Below are 18298 nucleotides of genomic sequence, written 5' to 3' on the forward strand. Positions count from 1 at the left end.
TAATCCCATAAATATATTCTTCAATATTTTCAGATGGAAATATACATACACATACATGTTCTAGAATTATTTTATACTATGATTGTATTGCTCAGAAAATGCTGCCTTATTCCTACTAAACTTCAGAAAGATCCTTTAAATAAACATATTTCTGATTTGATTTATTAAATGTACCATGTAAACAAAAGCATCATCCTTACGGTAGTGAATACTTTGCAAAGAAAGTCAGAACAGACCTTGGAAAAATTACTTAACTTCCTCTAAACCCAGTTTCATGATCTAAAAAAATGCTTTCTTCATAGGGCTGTTAATGACAAAGCTTTCATTTACATTTACCAGTATTTACTGGGAGCCGGACACTCTACAAACGCTTTCTCAATTAATCATCTAGCAACATTTTCAAGTAGGCAGTGTTTGCCTCGTTTATAAACCAGTAAACCTCTCGAAGGTGACACAGCTGGTTAAGTGTCAGGGTCAGCACTTTAACACGGGTCCCTCTGACCCGATGCTGTTGACCTAGAGGATAGGGTGGCAAGTAAATGAGAATACGAATATGTGCTGCCTCTAGCCCAGTGCCTGACGAATGTGTTTCAGTGAAAAGTGAGTTACAGGTAACAGAAGTGGCCATGGTAGGTCTGTGCTTGGCATTTGGGATGAGAGATGGGAGGGTGCACAGGAGAAGAAGCCGAGCAGCTTCCTGCTTTACCAGGGCCTCTGACCCACTGACACTTCCCTTGTTAATTTCCCATGTTGGGTCTAACCTGTGTGTCCACATGACAGATGCTCTCATGTCCGAGCTCAAGGTCAGCCCTCAAGAGTCCAGGCTGGCACCTTCTGTCATGCTGTCTTTCGAATATGCTCAGCAAATGGCAGGCATCGGCAGGCAAGCCTGCATTGGCCTTTCCCCTTATATTGTGTGCCATCAGCTGCTGCTCAGCTCTTTGCTCAAAACAAAATGTACAAAACTGACAGATTCATCTGCTCATGTCAGGAGGCATCAGAGCCAATTACAGGAAACCGCCAAAAGGCATGTAGGGTCACTTCTCACAAAATGGGATGAAGAAAAGGAAAATAGTCTTGTCATTAAAAAGGACAAATACATTTTCCTCTCAGCAGGCTCACACTGGGATAATAGAGAGATTTATATTAGAACATAGTTTCATTACGATCACTTTGAATAATTTCAAATCAAAGTCTCGCCCCCCCGACACAGCCAACTCATCATTAACCATTTTGAATGAGCAGGGTTTTTTTTCTGGTTGTAAGTGATGTCTTTATAATGACAGAAAAGTGAGGTGCAAAGAATGGAATTTTTATACTCTTTCAAGGTAGCAAATAATTACATACATTGTTTAAACTCACCTGGGGAGACACTAGCTGTTTATTTTCATTTGAATTCAGACCCGGAGAATTCTGGGGTCTAGTTATTCTGAGATATACCTAATATGCATGTACTTGAGTTCTTGAGTAAGACCAGGACAAATTTAGGTGTACTTGAGGAGAACCTACTTCAAAGGTTTAGGGGCATGACCCCAGTGTGACCCTTACCTGAAACCAATTGTAAGAGTTGAGGTTAAATGACATTTAGAGTTCACACAAGACCACTCTCTTTCCTGGTACCAACTGCAAGTTTGGAGGGGGGTCCCCTAAAGCCATCCTCAGATACAGTAATTTGCTAGGGCTCACAGAGCTCCCTGAAAACAATTATACTCGTGGCTACAGTGATTACAGGGAAAGGCTACAGGTTAAAATTAACCAAGGGAAGCAGCACCCAGGGCAGCGACCTCCAAGGGCAGCATCCGAGAGATGTGCAGTAAGTCCAGAGCTTCCACCGTCCTCTCCCTGGGGAGTTGGACATGTTACTTTCCCAGCACCAGTATATGACAATACAGACAAAACATTGCCAGTCAGAGAAGCTGGCTGAAATTTCTGTTTGGGGTTTTTATTGGAGCTCCAGTACATATTCTTGGCTGATCTCTTCTCCAGTCTCTGGGCATGACCCGAGCTCCCGCCCTAAATCATGCTGCTGGTCTTTCTGGAAGGGCCAGGCCCTGCTTGAAATTATACTGTTAGCCTAGGACAATTCCCAGACCTCTTTGTGGGTAAGTGGTTAAATTCTTTGCGATGCTACGTGGGAAGTTTGGTGTGAGAAAAGGCCAATTTAGCTAAGAATCAGGATAGCGTGAGCAAGAGCTAATCCAGGCACCACAGCAAGCATTTCATAAATAATTAACCCTCATGAACTCTCTGGGAGGCAGGTCCGCCCGGTAGTTCCAATGCGTCGATGAAGAAAACGGAGTTGTATAGGGAGCACAGCGGCATCCCACACCCAGTGCACGGAAGAGCCTGAGTTAGAGCCCACTGCTGTGCGGCTCCAGTGCCCTCCTCCTATTGCTCTGTCAAAGGGAAGGTGTGGCTGCCACGTGCATACTCCACAGGGCACCATCCCTGTCTTCCCTGAGAAGATTGCCTCCTCGAGCAGGGCACCCCAGCAGCCCCGAGGCAAAGGCCCGGACGGGTCGGCTCACTACCTAACTCCCCCTGCAAAGGGGAGCCTTCTCAGAGCAAGTGCCTGCACACACAGACGAAAAGATACAGCAAAGTTGAAGTGGTCCCCCATGGGTGGTTGCAGAAATTGGACAAAGGTTTGGGGAAGATATGCTCTGTTTCAATGGGTTAAATCTTAGTTTTCAGATGATATATATATATATTACAATTAGAAATATGGGACAGAAGTGTTAGTGTTTCATCATGCAACAACTTAACATTTTTAAGATTTTCAGATTCTCAGTTATTGACAGTGACAATGTTTAGTCAATCTAGAAAGTTTATTCTTTTACAGAATGTTCTTTCCAAATATATGAAATGGATGCTTTGGAATGTATACCAGATTTCAACATGTGGGGTGGGATTTCCTTAGGGGACCTGTTAGATCTCAGGCACTTTTTCATTAAGAGGTAGGGGAGGCCGCACACACAGGTCTTGGTCAAGGGCATTTAATGATTGTTATGCAGTTTTTTAATATAGATTTTTAGATATCCTGAAACTCTTTTTATTTGTTTGGTGGCCTATTTGTTTTATCTGCCTGTATAATAAAATTGGTCAAACTCACTATCAATTTTTATATTTACATGAAGAAGAAAATGTTAACAATTGTGTTTTCTCTCTTAGGACACCTTAAGATACATTAAGTCTGTAGGAAGTTTGGGTTTTTGGAAAGGTGTAGGATATAATTGTGCCACATAAAATCAAATAGCTTTATAAAAGATGACAGTTTTTAAAAACAGGAGGAAAATGTTTCTGGGATTTAAGTGATTCGGTTCATATTAAAAATTGTACACATAAAATTATACATATTGAGAAGTTGAGGCTTTCACTTTTGAATTTCATTTGCAACATGTAAATGTTTCTGTCTCAGAAGAAATAATGATTGAGTTCATAATTAGAGCTAGAATATTGTATTGTAATTATCAATGTCAAAAAACGTAAGTGGGAAAGAAAAACTTACTGTAAAGAAATCTATGTTGTATGCAGTCATATCTATACTTAGAGGTTTCCCCTCTCATATTGAGCTTAAAGTAACAGCTACCAGACTTGTGTGGGATTATGATTCATTTTCAGTTCTTTTTAGATAGTTTTCCAAACCTTTACCAGGCATTTCTGGAACTCATCCAATGATTGAGCAGATTTAAAAGGTGTTACTCAGCTATCACACCTTAATAACAAGATCTTCCTGAGTAATTTGTCTAAATCACTATGCTAGGCAGGGTTGAGGATGTGTAAAAAAGCTTGAAGAGCTGAGGGAGACTGGCGGGGGCGCAGAGGATTTGGGGAGGCCTCAGCGGGGAGGTACCATGGGGATGAGGCATTGCAGGTTCCGGGGGAGCGTGAGCGAGAGTGGGATGGGAACAAAATGGGAACGGAGGAAAGTGTCTTCTCCCCGCTTTGTTGGAACTGCCCAATGGAGTTTCCTCTTTGTGCCTTGCCTGCCCATCATATGCAGCTTGTGTGCTAAGAGAGACCTTAGACACACCTCCTCAGAAGCCCCCACCCTGGAAAGGCCTAGCAGGACTAGAGCCTCGGGGAATGGTGCAGTTCTGGGTCAGGCTCTGGCAGGAGGAGTGTGCTCCCAAGTCCTCCACTCCCGGATCAAGAGGTGAGATCCAGTGGATCAAGGTAGAGGTCTGGACCAGCGCAGAGGTGTGAGGATGGGGCCTGAGCTGCCTCTGATCTGGGCGGATGTTGTGTCTGTGTCCAAAGACACAGGCCACAATATGATCCGGCACAACTCACCAGGGCAAGAGACAGAGCAGGTGTGGCTGAAGTAGTTAAGAAAGTTCACTTCCCTAGGCTTCCTCGGGCCGTGTCTGTGCACATGGATGCTAGTGTGTGGTGGGTGCTCCCTCCAATTGCTGCCATGTCTGTGCACATTCCTTGTAGTTGATATTTGGAGAGAAGAACAATAAATAAGTAAATAAATATAAATAAGTAAATAGATATTAGCTTATGCGCATCACTCAAGCTACCTTTAATTTTCCTGTAAGAGAATTGTTATATTCCCCATTTTATAGTAGGGGGATTGCAGTCAGAGCCATTAACCAAGCTATTCAGGGCCACACAGCAGAGGGGGCAGTCTGCGGTCACCCCAGGTCTAGGTGCTCCCAAGCCAAAACAGTAAAGGTCTGCCCTTTGTGCTTTTCTTAATTTCACTGTCTGGTTCTAATAGTGAAAATGAATGAAAAAATACAAAATAAAGTATCACTTTTATTATTATTATTATTACTTGTATTTTATTCTTACATTCAGGGTCACATTATGAAGTACAATAGGTTGCAATTCTTTCTGTGAACAGTTGGCATTAGGACTCCTTGTTAGGACATTTATTTTGTTCGCTTTTCTAACTAAAGAGTATTGGTTTGAATCCTACACTCCCCTGCTAAATTTCGGCTTTTAAAGGCAAGTAATTAAAACCTTCATCACAAGTCTTTTTTTTTTGTTTCTTATTCACTGATGACTACTTACACACTCCCCTTCGGAGTCCCAGTAAAGAAAGATGGCATTACGGCTTCACACTGTGAGCCAAGGAAGTGTCTGTTCAAGCCGGGGTCTTGCCCTGTGTGCAGGGGCTTTGCTCTGTGCTGCAGACTCTCTGTGCAGTGCGGGCTGGGTTCTGTTCTTGCACAAAACACCATGAAGGATCACACCACCCGTGAGAGCCCTGAATGAAAATGCGCTCCCAAGAATAATGCAGCTTCTTGTTCCCTTAGCTGAGTTCACGTCGGGTGCTGTCCTGCAGTACTTTCATTCTCTGCTCAAACCACCCCTGGGGTGAGGGAGAACACTGTGAATCAAGGCTCTTCTGTCTTCCAGTCCCTGTTGTGACTGTGGACCATGTTTCAGTCTTTGTACATAGGTTTCCTCTTCCTTCCCTCAGCATTTGTTAACCACCATTCAGTGCCCCACCCAACATGCGACCGTTGTTATACAATGCCCTAGGCTTCAGCAACTAGTGCAGTGTATAACAGTCATTCTTGTAATTAGACATTTTTAAGCCATAAAATTGAGTTAAAGCCTTATTTTACATTTCACAAGGGGAAGTCTGTCATGGATGTAAATCAGGCGGGAAGACATCAAATCTTTGATACTGAACAGGTGGTGATGGGACCCATCCTCACCCCCAAGCCAGTTCAGAGGTGCACACACACCTTCACAACTGGGTGCTCGAAACTCCAGGGGCACCACGCACGTTGGCTTCTGTTGATCGGCACCCCCTGGAGGTGGCAGTGGAGAAGTCTGCAGGTTAATTTGCACAGAGAGGTCATAGAAGAGTCTCTCATGCATGACTCCCTGAGGACAATGACACAATGACAAGTCAGTGGGGCAAAATAGTACAGTACTCATGTGTATGAAGCCTAGTGCCAGGCAGTCATGAGTTCAAACCCTGACTTATTTACCTGTGTGGCCTTTGGGAAAAGTTTCTTAATTCCTCCAGGCCTCAGTTTTGCCATCTGTAAATCAGATTGATAACAATCTACTATATAGGGCTATTACAAGATAAGTTAATGTTTGTAACATATGTATGCATTGCCAGATATATAATGAGTATCTGTTACAAAAATTCAAAAAAAGTTTGGCGGGTCATCCTGGTGATGCTTAGTAAAATTGGACATGAGTCACATGAGCAAGAGTGTCAATAACTTCATCTTTTGTCCTCAGTCATTGAAGCACCTATTGTGCCGGAGTACTGGTTATGTTTTACATGTGTGTGAATACGTGTACACTCCATAGTCCCTTAAAATAAGAACAAAGACACGATAAAACTTTGTATCAGTTATAGGGACACACAATCGCAAAAATTTGCTGCAGTTTCCAATACAGAAAAACTGGTAAGAACTGAGGGGGAAACTGGATAAATTGTGACATGTTCATAAAACATGAAAATATACATTGTTTAAAAAAATGACTTAGCTCCACATGAAACAATAGGGATACATTTCGAAAACAACATTAAGTGTAAAGAATCCCAGAAGAATGACATGTACAGTATGCAAAATACAGTTTCTCTTAAAGTTTTTAAAAATACCAAAGAAAGCTATACACTGTTTGGACACATGCACGTGTAGAAATGTGTAACAAAAACATAAACATGAAGGATACACGGTATCAGATGGTGTTTGAGGAAGGAGGGAAAGGACTGGAATCTGGCAGGAGCAGGGGCTTCACTTTTGTCTGCAACATTTTCTATCTCAAATATATAACATGATATATATATATATATATATATATGAAGTAAACATGGAGAAATGTTAACATTTATTAAATCAGGCTGGAGGTTATATTATCACATTATTCTCTATAATCTTATTTATATTCAAACATATTAATAATAAAAATAATTAATGGAATCCATTTAAATGCCAAATCATTATTTTTAAAGTTTCAAGCATGGATTTTACTGCTCCTTCTAGTTATTTTTTTAAAGAATTCTAAAACATTAACATTGAACCAATTGTGCTGGCATTTTTTAAGGATTGCCCTATTTCATAAGGGGAGTGCTTTGGTACAAGGGCTCTAAAGAATGCATTTTCATTATTCAAGAAAGAATTTAAATGGCCTGTTATCCATCAGTGTTAATGAGAGTCATGTAGATAAATCCCTAAGCAGTCCTTTTAAAGGTTGCATTTTTAGCTCAACCAAAAATCAAAAAGCTCATTTTTACCATCTTAGATAAACCTGCTAAGTAAGCATGTTGTATGTCTTTAGGTGCTTCAAATTAAATAATATGGAAGCATGTATTTAGGGTGTTTTGCTTGAAAACTTCTTCAGCAAAATACCAAGGCAGCTAATCACTCCTGTGAATCTATGTGGTGAATTATACTTTGAATATGTTATTGACTGGGGGAACAAACAGACCATGACCCAGATTTTCAGTGTTCTGTATTGAAATGTGGCTGGTGTGCTCCAAGTTTGACAATTCCCTTTTCATTATGTAAATTAACTGGGACAATGACCTGTGACTATAACATTGCAGCTTTGCAGTTAAGTACACCATCGACCTTTTTGTGCCCTATGTATAGTGTAAAATGGTCACCAAATTAATTTTGTCAGATTTTGTCTGCATTCTAAGTAGAAAATAATTTTCGTTGTCTGTAACATGAATGTTTATAGTAGATATATTTTTTAAAGATTTTTTTATTCATTCCTTTTTAGAGAAAGGAGAAAGTAGGCAGAGAGAGAGGGAGAGAAACATCAATGTGTGGTTGCCTCTCATATGCCCCCAGCTGGGAACCAGGCATGTGCCTTGACTGGGAATCGAACAGACAACCCTTTGGTTCATAGCCCAGCACTCAGTCCACTGAGCCACACCAGCCAGAGTTATAGTAGATATATTTTAAATACCTTGATTTAAGTGCTATTTAGCATTACTAAGATTATTAAACATTAAATTTATTCATATATTCTATATTGTTTATTGGCTGCTCACTGTGTACAGTTGGATTCTAGAGATAAGGTGATGACTAAGATAATACCACTCATAAATTATTAATAATAATTATTAGTAATCATTAATAATAATTTCTTGAGTATTAGACTCAAGAAAACAGGTCATTTTAATACAGTGAAATAAGTACTATTTTTAGGATTTGTAAAGGATATTATAGAAGCATATTACAGGCAAACCTAATCCCATCTAAGATCATCAAGGTGAGAGATCAAGGAAGGCTTCCTGGTGGTAGTGTCTATGTTGATTCTTCATTTGAAGACTAGAAGAAAAATAGTCCAAGCACATGGAAAAACCAGGACAAAATAAGAGGAAGCATACTTTGGGCCAAATGTTTGGGTTGTTACTTTGGTATGCGGAGCCTTTACTACCCTGGGGTCATCTCATTTTGAAATTTCTAGCTCAGGTCATCCTGAGGATGGCTGTGGAATGTCAGCCACCTAAAAATCTTAGATGTAATCCTCAGCCCAGTGCTCAGGCCCTACCCCAAACCAATTAAATTGAAATTTCTGGGGCTGGTCCCAGGTACTGGGAGTTAAAAAAACCTGTTAAGAAGATGTGAATATTCAGTCAGGTTGAAAATCACTAATTTGCAAGATAAATTCTGGGATGTGTGTTGATTTTTCAAATGCGTATGCAAGTAAAAAAGTCAGAAATACTGTGCAAGGGGATTGCCAAAACAAGCTGGCTGCAAAGAAATAACCTTGGGGATCACATTCACCAGCTATGCATCGAAGTGCAAAACAATAATAAATGTGATTCATATTCCAGAACTGGCTCCTGATATATTCAGATAGATAGTACAGCACACTTTTTTCAAGGCAATTATTCATTTATTCCAAAACACTTATCTAACCCTTACCATATGTCAGTATGCTACATTTTTGGACATATCTATTTACATATAAATATGTATCCACTTATATAAATATACATATATATGGCATATATATATAAATGTCACTGCATACACACACACACATTATATATATATATATATATATATATATATATATATATATATATATATACACACCAAGACACACAGGGGTATGGGCACAAGTAGGTTTACAGTTATGAGTATGTGAAACACAGGGTTAATTATTGTGTTATTGAGTATAATTATTGCATTATTAATTATTGCATTGTTTTCCATATGAACCAACTCAAAACCTACTTTTGCTAGCCTATGTGTGTGTGCATGTGTATTTTTTTAAGTCCCCTCTAGTTTTGAAACTCCATAAGATGTTATCTCTCTAGCATTGGTCATAGTGATATATTATCTAGTTATTTGGGGGTGGGTGCTTTTTCTGTAGTAAACATTAAATTTGGAGAACACTAATTATGTAATATTTCAATTTCTGTGGTGGATAATTCATAGTTATCTATAAGTGTATCAGTGTTAATACATTAAATAATAGAGGTGCTCCTCTTATCTGAAGGTTTCTATGCTTGATGCTTTTTATATCTTATAAATTATATATGATATATATTATCTAATTTATTATATAGCATTATATATTATATATAATTTATCTTATATAGCACATACAAGATAATATATAATATAATACATAATATATAAAATTGCAATCATATTTTATATAAGATTATATATTATATAATCTTATATATTATAATATATTGTTATGATATATATTATAACTACATATTATAATATTACAGTTATATGATATCATGTGGTTATAATCTTATAATATATCTTATATATTTCTTATATATCAGTATATGTAAGATAATATATTATATTAATATTATATATAATTTATCTTATATATTAGTATATATATTATATAAGTATATATATAATATATAATATATAATGAGTATATATACTAGTATATACTATATAAAGTATATATACTAACATACATATTAGTATATATATTATATATAATATATCTTATGTATTAGTGCTTTTCTTGTAAATATGAAAGGGATTTGACTCTTAAGTAGGCAGTCAGTGCTCTGAAATAATGCATTTATTTAAAATTATGCTAATAAAGCAACATAAAAGACTATTTGCTTTTAAAAAAATTGTCCTCTGTTAAAATAATTAACAGATTTTTGTTACACAATGCTCTTTCCATACTCATTTGTAAGTAAAATGGATTGAGATCAATTCAGTTCTCCTTTATGATACTTAGTCTTTCATAAACGTGAAGGTACTTATTAAGGCACTTTATAGGTTTTCTTTTCCATGAGATAGGATAGCAATAAAATCAGTACCTATATAATATCTAATAAATGAAAGTTTAGCTAGATAATAGATATGCAACATAGGCAGTTGCTAAACCCAATAAGATAAAATGAAAGCTTTTTCATATGTTTTCAATAGTGGTCCTCCTTAAAAAACATTTTGTGGGATTTATCGATGTGTATGGTATAAATTGGTGGTTGAGTTTCATTTTTCTGCATGTAGCTGTTCAGTTCTCCCAACACCATTTGTTGAACAGGCTATTTTTGCTCCATTTTATGCTTCTGCTCCCTTTGTTGAATATTAACTGACCATAGAGACTTGGGTTTATTTCTGGACTCTTGATTCCTTTCCATTGGTCTATGTGTCTGTTCATATGCCAGTACCATACTGTTTTCATTACAGTGGGCCTGTAATATAGTTTAATATCTGGTATTATGATTTGTTCTATATTGTTTTTCTTTCTTTTTTAAAAGTATACTTTATTTTTTAAATTTATTTTTAGAGAGAGAGGAAGGGAGGGAGAAAGAGAGGAAAAGAAACATCAATGTGTGGTTACCTCTCACGTGGCCCCCACTGAGGGACTCGGCTTGCAACTCAGGCATGTGCCCTGACTGGGAATCAAACTGATGACACTTTGGTTTGCATCCCGTGCTTAATCTACTGAGCTACACCAGCCAGAGCTGTTGTTTCTTTCTTGAAATTAATGTAGCTGTTCAGGGCCATTCATAGTTCCAAATAAATTTTTAAATGTTTGTTCTATTTCTATGAAATATGTCATTTGTATTTTAATAGGTATTGCTTGATTCTATAAGCTGCTTTAGGTAATATGGGCATTTTGATTATATTAATTCTTCCAGTCTATGAACATGGTATATGTTTCCATTTATTTGTGTCTTCCTTCATTTCTTTCTTCAGTGTTGTGTAGTTTTCTGAGTATAGGTCTTTTACCTCCTTGGTAAAATTTATTCCTAGGTACTTTATTTTTCTTGTTGCTACAGCAAATGAGATTATTCTCCTGATTTCTGATTCTGATATTTCATTGTTGGCATATAAAAAATGCATTCCATGAAGACAAACAACCCAATTAAAAAATAGGCAAAATATCTGAACAGACACTTTCCCAAAGAGAGGACATACAAAGGACCCAGAGACATGAGAGAGAATGTGCAGCATCACCAGCCATCAAAGAGATGCAATTTAAAAGCACAATGAGATACCACTTCTCACCTCCCACAATGGCCACCATAAACAAATCAACAAACAGGGGCCAGCAAGGCTATGGACCAAAGGGAATGCTGCTGGGATGATGCCCTAAGAATCCTGAAACACCAATTATAAAGAACTTGTGCTCCCCAATGTTTATAGCACCTAAACATACAATAGCCAAGTTCTGGAAGCAACATAAGTGTACTTTAGTAAAGGATTGAATAAAAAACTATGGTGCATTTACACAATGGAATACTAGGCAGCAGAAAGAAAGGAGTTCATACTTTTTGCGGCAGAATGAATGGAACTGGAGAGCTTTATGCTAAGTGAAATAAGCCAGGTGGTGAAAGAAAAATACCATATGATCTCTCCTATAAGTCGAACCCAATCAACAAAAGAATCAAGCAAAATACAACCAGAGACACTGAAATAAAGAACAAACTGACAGTAGTCAGAGGCGAGTGGGGAGAGGTACAATGGAGGAAAATTGGGGAAGGGCTATCAAGGAACATGTATAAAGGACACATGGACAAAGGCAAAGCAGGTAGGTTTGAGGCTGGGAGGTGGGGTTAGGAGCGGCAGGGGTGGGGGACGTGATGGGGGTGAAAATGGAGACAACTGTACTTGAAGAACAATAAAAATATATTTTGGTTTCATATCTAAGGAATATGTACAGCTAATAGGTGAAAGTGTTGGTTTTGATGAGAGAAATCTACTTTCAAAATAATATATCTTTATATTTATATTTAGTAGTTTTACCTTTATTTACGAAACTGCATAATTTATAACTTAAAAAATGAGGAACATGCTCAGATGGAATAATTTTTGATGTAAATGAAAGATTATTGTTTCTACATCTGTACACATTTTCAAAATAAAGTCTGTTAAACTGGGAAACTTTGGAATTAAGCTTATGACACTGTAGTGTTTATAAAACCCTTTATTGTTTTGGGTCACAGCATATTGTGACCTATAAATGTATCTAATAATAGCAAACTTTCAGCTTCAAGCAGTAGCTACAAAGACCACTCTGTGTATGTGTGTGTGTGTGCATATTACAAATGAAATTTGAAGTCTTCATGCCTTCCGTGTTACCCACAATGTCATTAAGAATCTTTAACCCAGGCACTTTGACAGAGTTGAAAAGCTAGAGTGAAGTATACAGTCCTGGTTTAGAACACTTTCTCTACCTTATTTGTCCATTTTCAGTATTTCTGTTTTTCTGATTTTTTTCTTTTAAAAGAATTTTTCTCCTTAAGGCCAAACCTGTTAAACTTAGAATTCTGCTCACTTTTTATGTTTCTATTCTTGGTTTCTTTGCTTTTCAAGTCATTAATTACTGGTTGATATTTAGTCCTATTTCTGGAGACATATGGTTGGTATTTTCCGGAGAATAAACAGAACTAATATAGCTGTAATAGGCATGACAACCTAATTCCATAATCCTTTCATTAGTCAGGCATTCCACTTAGTGGAGTGTTTAATCCTGCAGAGAACTCTGAGGGATCAGATCATATTGTCACTGTGGTTCAGAAATTTTCCAAGATTTTTTATTATTAGAATTTCTGAAAAAACGTCCTAACTTCTTTCTGTAGCAGTGTTGTCAGTAGGCAGTTAGAACATAAAACCCTTGGCATATTTATATATAACATAGGAAATATGACTTAGTTATGGACATTGTGATTGCTGCTTTCTGTTTCTAACACTTAAACTCAGGGGTAGAATTTTCAATTCCTGCGTAATTAAGAACCCCACTTTTTAACCCCTGACAAAGTTTTTCTTTGCATGATACTTTGGCTTACTTTACAGCCCCGAGATTATGTTTACATGCAGGCTTTTCTCCCAGATTAAGAATATCTGTTTTGTGTACTCCTTCCCTCACCCCTAGCAGAGCACAGGCAATACCGGGGAGGAATCAGTTTAAGGTTTACTGCTCTCCATAGTAACTTCAGACTTGTCTTTCAAGAAATGTTCATTAAAAGTAAATGTGATTGTCTGTTCTATAATATTATCCTAATAAAAAGCATTAATGAAAAAAATAGTTAAATGTAATTTGTCAAATTATACAATAGAATCATGGTTTAAGGTGGGTTTCTTAAATGATATTTATGTTTTACATTGCTTGGAAGTATTAGGAATTATTAAGGCTAAATTATAGATAATACAAAATAAAGGGCAAGGCCTTTGAAGGATCTCCCATTCCTTTGAAATATTTTGCTCAATACATTTTAATCCTTAAAGCTAAAAACCACATCATCATGATAGATTCTCACAGTGGATATTAGTTTCCTTCATTTGCTGTAGAAGTTTGTCATAAGAATTGATCATATGGACAAAACATGAGAAAACTAATTGATCTCATTTTCTTTTCTTTAAAATGACATTTAAGTTTTCTTAGCCAAGGGTATTCTGACACTGTGCATTGAAAATTTTAAAAATTGCCTTTTAATTATGGACTAGAGTTTATTTTTGAGCATGATAATCATAGAAGACCAAATCTATTATTGTATATGAAAATATGGAAGTAGATCAAGATGAAATGAGAAATGCTTATAACTGTGAACTTTTAGTTTAAATCTAACTTTAAAAGTAAGTTTTTGTTTTTAATTAAATAGGGGTATTTCAATATTTTTCCTCTTATCATTATCATTTGTTAGCTGAAGTCTACATTATTTTATTGCTTTTCAATTACAGTTGTCCCAGTTTTCACCCGTTGCTGTCCTCTGCTTCCTCCCCACTGCCACAGTCAATGCCCACCCTGTTATCCATGTCCATGGGTTCTTTATGTCTGTTCCTTGACTAGACCCTTCCCCATGGTTCAGGTGTACATGAAACCTTTACACTTTTCAAAAGGGTAAAATGTAAAAATTGAATCTTTATTCATTTTAGCAACAACCATTAGGGTAGTAGTCTCTTTTGTAAAGAGGTTCAATACAATGGCCATTTTTCTCCAAATGCTAGCACCTAGACGTTCTGAGACGTGTTTGCCTTAATTTGCTAGGGTTACAAAGTGGCCGCTCCTCAAATATGTGTTATAATGCTGGTAAAGGCTTCAATCACATGGCATAATTTTCTCAGAGCAATTCCTCTTGCTGGGTCATTACAACAGATAATGGAAGCATTTGTAATCTCCAGATACAATTGGACTAAATGAAATTAGATTCCCAATTTCCTTCATATGAGAATGTTTCCTAATGTTATCAGCATTTATTGAACAATAAACTGGGGGGTTTGCAGTGTACAAAAGAGAGAGATGCATAGAGCTCCCTGATCTTCTTTAGCTTTGCCACTACAATGTTTGTTCTTTAAATTAAATATTTATTCAAACTGTAAATTTGGATATTAGCAAGCTCAGGGATAAAAGGGTTGGTGAAGAATTTTTCCCTAAGGCATTTGCAACCCATATTAAAAACTAAAATGTTTCTGCGTGAGAAGGGAGAGGGCGTACGCCTCTACCACCATCTTCAGGCGATGCCAGTCCAAGGAGCCACCTGGAGCAGAGTATTCTAGGAGGGAGAATATGTGGTTGATGGTAGAGACAGTAGGCACAGCCTGCTACCCATAATGTATATGTGGGTTATTACGCTTTGTAGCCAGCAAATGTCCATAAAAATTAATTATCGACTATTCTTAACAATGGTTCACTGTTGCCATAGATGGTAGGGTCCTATTAATAAAATGTAAAGTTTTCTGTTTTTAATCACTGAATTGGCAGGTATCAAACGTCATCAAATTATCAAACCACCTTTACAACATTTACGTGATGTCATAAAATTAGTAGCCATTCAGGACTAAAATTCTGTCACTGATTCCCAAAATGTTGGGAATTTTTTCTTCCATGAAAGCATACTGTCTCATTGATGAGTCTACCTATGAGATATTGTAGACTTAAAATGAAAATATCCTAATACATAAAATACATGCAATTTTATTTAAATACATGTATGGATTAGCACTTTAGACGTTAAGATTTAAGATAAGTTGAAATCAAATATATGTGATATATATTTTATACATAAATATTTGTGTGTATATATATATGACATATATGACTTATATATGACTTATATCTATATATGAATGTCTGTCTGGAAAAATCCCAGCCATTGTTAATATAAAGAGAACAGTTTACACACCATAGATGTAATCTGACAGCCAAGGAGAGTAGATTGAATGCACATGTGTTAACAATGATGACTTCACTGTAGTAGTCAGTGGGGTGGTAGATACCATTGAGTGAGCATGTGTCCTGTGTTACTTTTGCGTTCAACATGCCTGAGCTAGTTGAGTAATAACTCTGCATCAAATTTTGTGTTAAGCTTGAACAGTCCTCTGCAGAAACCATTCAGATGATTGAGAATGCTGTGACTATGGCCAACTGGTAATTGGCAGATTCATTACAACAGTATTCCTACTCCTGTATCACGTCTCGTGCAGAGTTTTTTGATGAAGCATCAAACCACCCAGGTGACTCAGCCCCACTGCAGCCCACATGTGGTGCCCTATGACTTCTAGCTTCTCCCAGAACTAAATCACCTTTGCAAGGGAAGAGATTTCAGACCATTAATGAGATTCAGGAAAACATGATGGGGCAGCAGATGGTGATGAGGAGAACCATGTGAGGTCCCAAAGTGCCTACTCTGAGGCATCATTGTCCTATATACAACATTACTTGTATCTTGTATCTTCTTCAGTAAATGTCTCTCTTTTTCATAGTACATGGCTGGATACTTTTTGGACAGACCTCATATACATATGTGTAAATTAAATTAGATAATCTCACATTTTCCCGTCCAAACAGAGATTGGAGAAATTAAGAAAATCTTTAGCTAACTTTCTGCCTCTCTCCTTTCTCATTTCTCCCTCATGCATGCACACACACAAATGACACCATCACCTACATGATAACACAACGACTTTTTGCTTCTCCTAGAAGTTGTGTTTAAGCTACACATAGATGTCCAATGATGCAAAATGCCTCAATTGAATCAGTGTTAAAAGTGAGACTGGAATTGTTCTAAATAAGACTATGTCAAGTACCCAATAGATTTTTTTACCCTTTTGTGAATTACAATCTATTACTCCCCTTTGTAGTAGCATGCGTACCTAAAGTGCAATGCGTACTAGCACAAATGTTTTCTCCCAAAAGTTTAGGAGATTTTAACTATTCAAATGATGTCAATATGCAAAAATATTTCAGGTTAATTTGTCAAAATATTTTAAAACAAAAATCTACAATTCTGCCTCAATTCCTTCTTGAAAGAAAATCAAAATTTTTTGTACTACATTGTTGCATATCCATCCAGTGGAAAAGATGCTTTAGTTTTTCTCCCTTACCTGACAACCAGGTAGGTGAGGTTGAAAGTATGTTTAACCTTGATCCTGGTTCTGGTTGCATCACTGATGATCTTAATTGTGACATCGTCTCTTGACTTACAATTACTCTTCTGCAAAATTGTGTGATTTATAACAATTTGTCATTTAAATTCTTTTATATAGACCATGTTATATTTTTCCCACATCAATCCTGTGAGGCATTGGGGAATCCTCCTATCTTTTAGGATGAACTGTGCCCAGTAAAATATTATTACTTATTAAGGTTTTTTTTAGCAATTTAGGCAAGTTATTTTTAAAAATAGGAATAATTACATACTTATTTCACAGGGCTATGAAGGTGAGTTAATATTTATAAAGCTTTTAGAACAGATTTTGACACAAATAAGGGCTTTATAAATAGCACAATGGTTTTTCCTATTGTAAATAAGAGTATGATTGGCATTATCATGATAATGATCACTGCCAGAACCAGATCACTTACAGGACTCTGTTATAGTGATTCTATTGAAGCAATCTATATAAAGGTTCTGCAAGTGCTCTGAAAACTGTGATATTCTATTTTTGTGCAGGAATATTAATAAATCCAGAAGACACTTTGGACCATTATGCGTCCCAAACACCTCCAGTCAAAAACAGAAAGTCACCTGACTTTTAAAATGCCAGAAAAAATGACAATACCAAAAAAAGGCTTTTGAAAATATATAGCATTTTTTGGAAATTATTTCTTTTTTTAAATTTTTTAAAAGATTTTATTTATTTATCTTAGAGGGGAAGGGAAGGAGAGAGAGAGAGAGAAATATCAATGTATGGTTGCCTCTCGTACGTCCCCTTCCAGGAACTGGGAACTGGCCTGCAACCCAGGCATGTGCCCTGACTGGGAATCGAACCGCGATCGTGTGGTTCGCAGCCCGCGCTCAATCCACTGAGCTACACCAGGCAGGGCGAAATTATTTCTAATGACCTTAAAACAATCATAGCTGCCTGATGTCTGTAAGAAGAGACCTTAACTACTCCATACTAACAATGGCAAAAACATCGTGTTGTATCTTCAATTTTTATAGCCAGTCCTATTTACTTAAACTTCTAAGTTGTCCTTTGAAGTGTTTAGCATATGGCTGTTAATTTCCATATTTAATAAATTATGCAATTAAAACACATATATGGTAATTAACTTGGCCACCCTCTCCGAGGACGTGTGATGGAGTTTGAGCTGTAACCCAGATTTATGCCGTCCAAGTCACATGCGCTTTACCCCACTGCGGTAAGGCAGATGGTGGAGAGGGCTCTAATGATAAGCTGTTTCAGAAATCTTGCCAACTCCATTCAAGTGAAGCCCTTGCCAGGTCGTGAAGGGTTTATTTCAGGTGATTGAAGGAACTGAAATAAAGGCTCTGATATAACTTTTCTTTTCTCTTTTCCTTTTAACCTAAGCTAGGATTTGGTACAAAAATTTGCATTTTTCTTATAATTCTGCTGACCAATGTCTGCTTCAATTATTTTGTGTTTTGATCAGTAAAGTTTGGTCCAGAGAG

General features: G+C 36.9%; 1 protein-coding gene across 1 annotated transcript in view; it reads left to right on the forward strand.

Moving 5' to 3' along the window:
• Window positions 1-788: 788 nt before the first annotated feature.
• The window catches only part of NCAM2 (neural cell adhesion molecule 2), a 237798-nt gene continuing 220288 nt past the window's right edge, over window positions 789-18298 (forward strand). The window contains exon 1 of the mRNA XM_037064838.1: window positions 789-1031. Coding sequence (XP_036920733.1) covers window positions 789-1031 — 243 coding nt within the window. The remainder of the gene's footprint in view (window positions 1032-18298) is intronic.

This window comes from Sturnira hondurensis, unplaced genomic scaffold (assembly GCF_014824575.4).
Source record: "Sturnira hondurensis isolate 20B ecotype Veracruz unplaced genomic scaffold, ASM1482457v3 Scaffold0015596, whole genome shotgun sequence".
NCBI lineage: Eukaryota > Metazoa > Chordata > Mammalia > Chiroptera > Phyllostomidae > Sturnira > Sturnira hondurensis.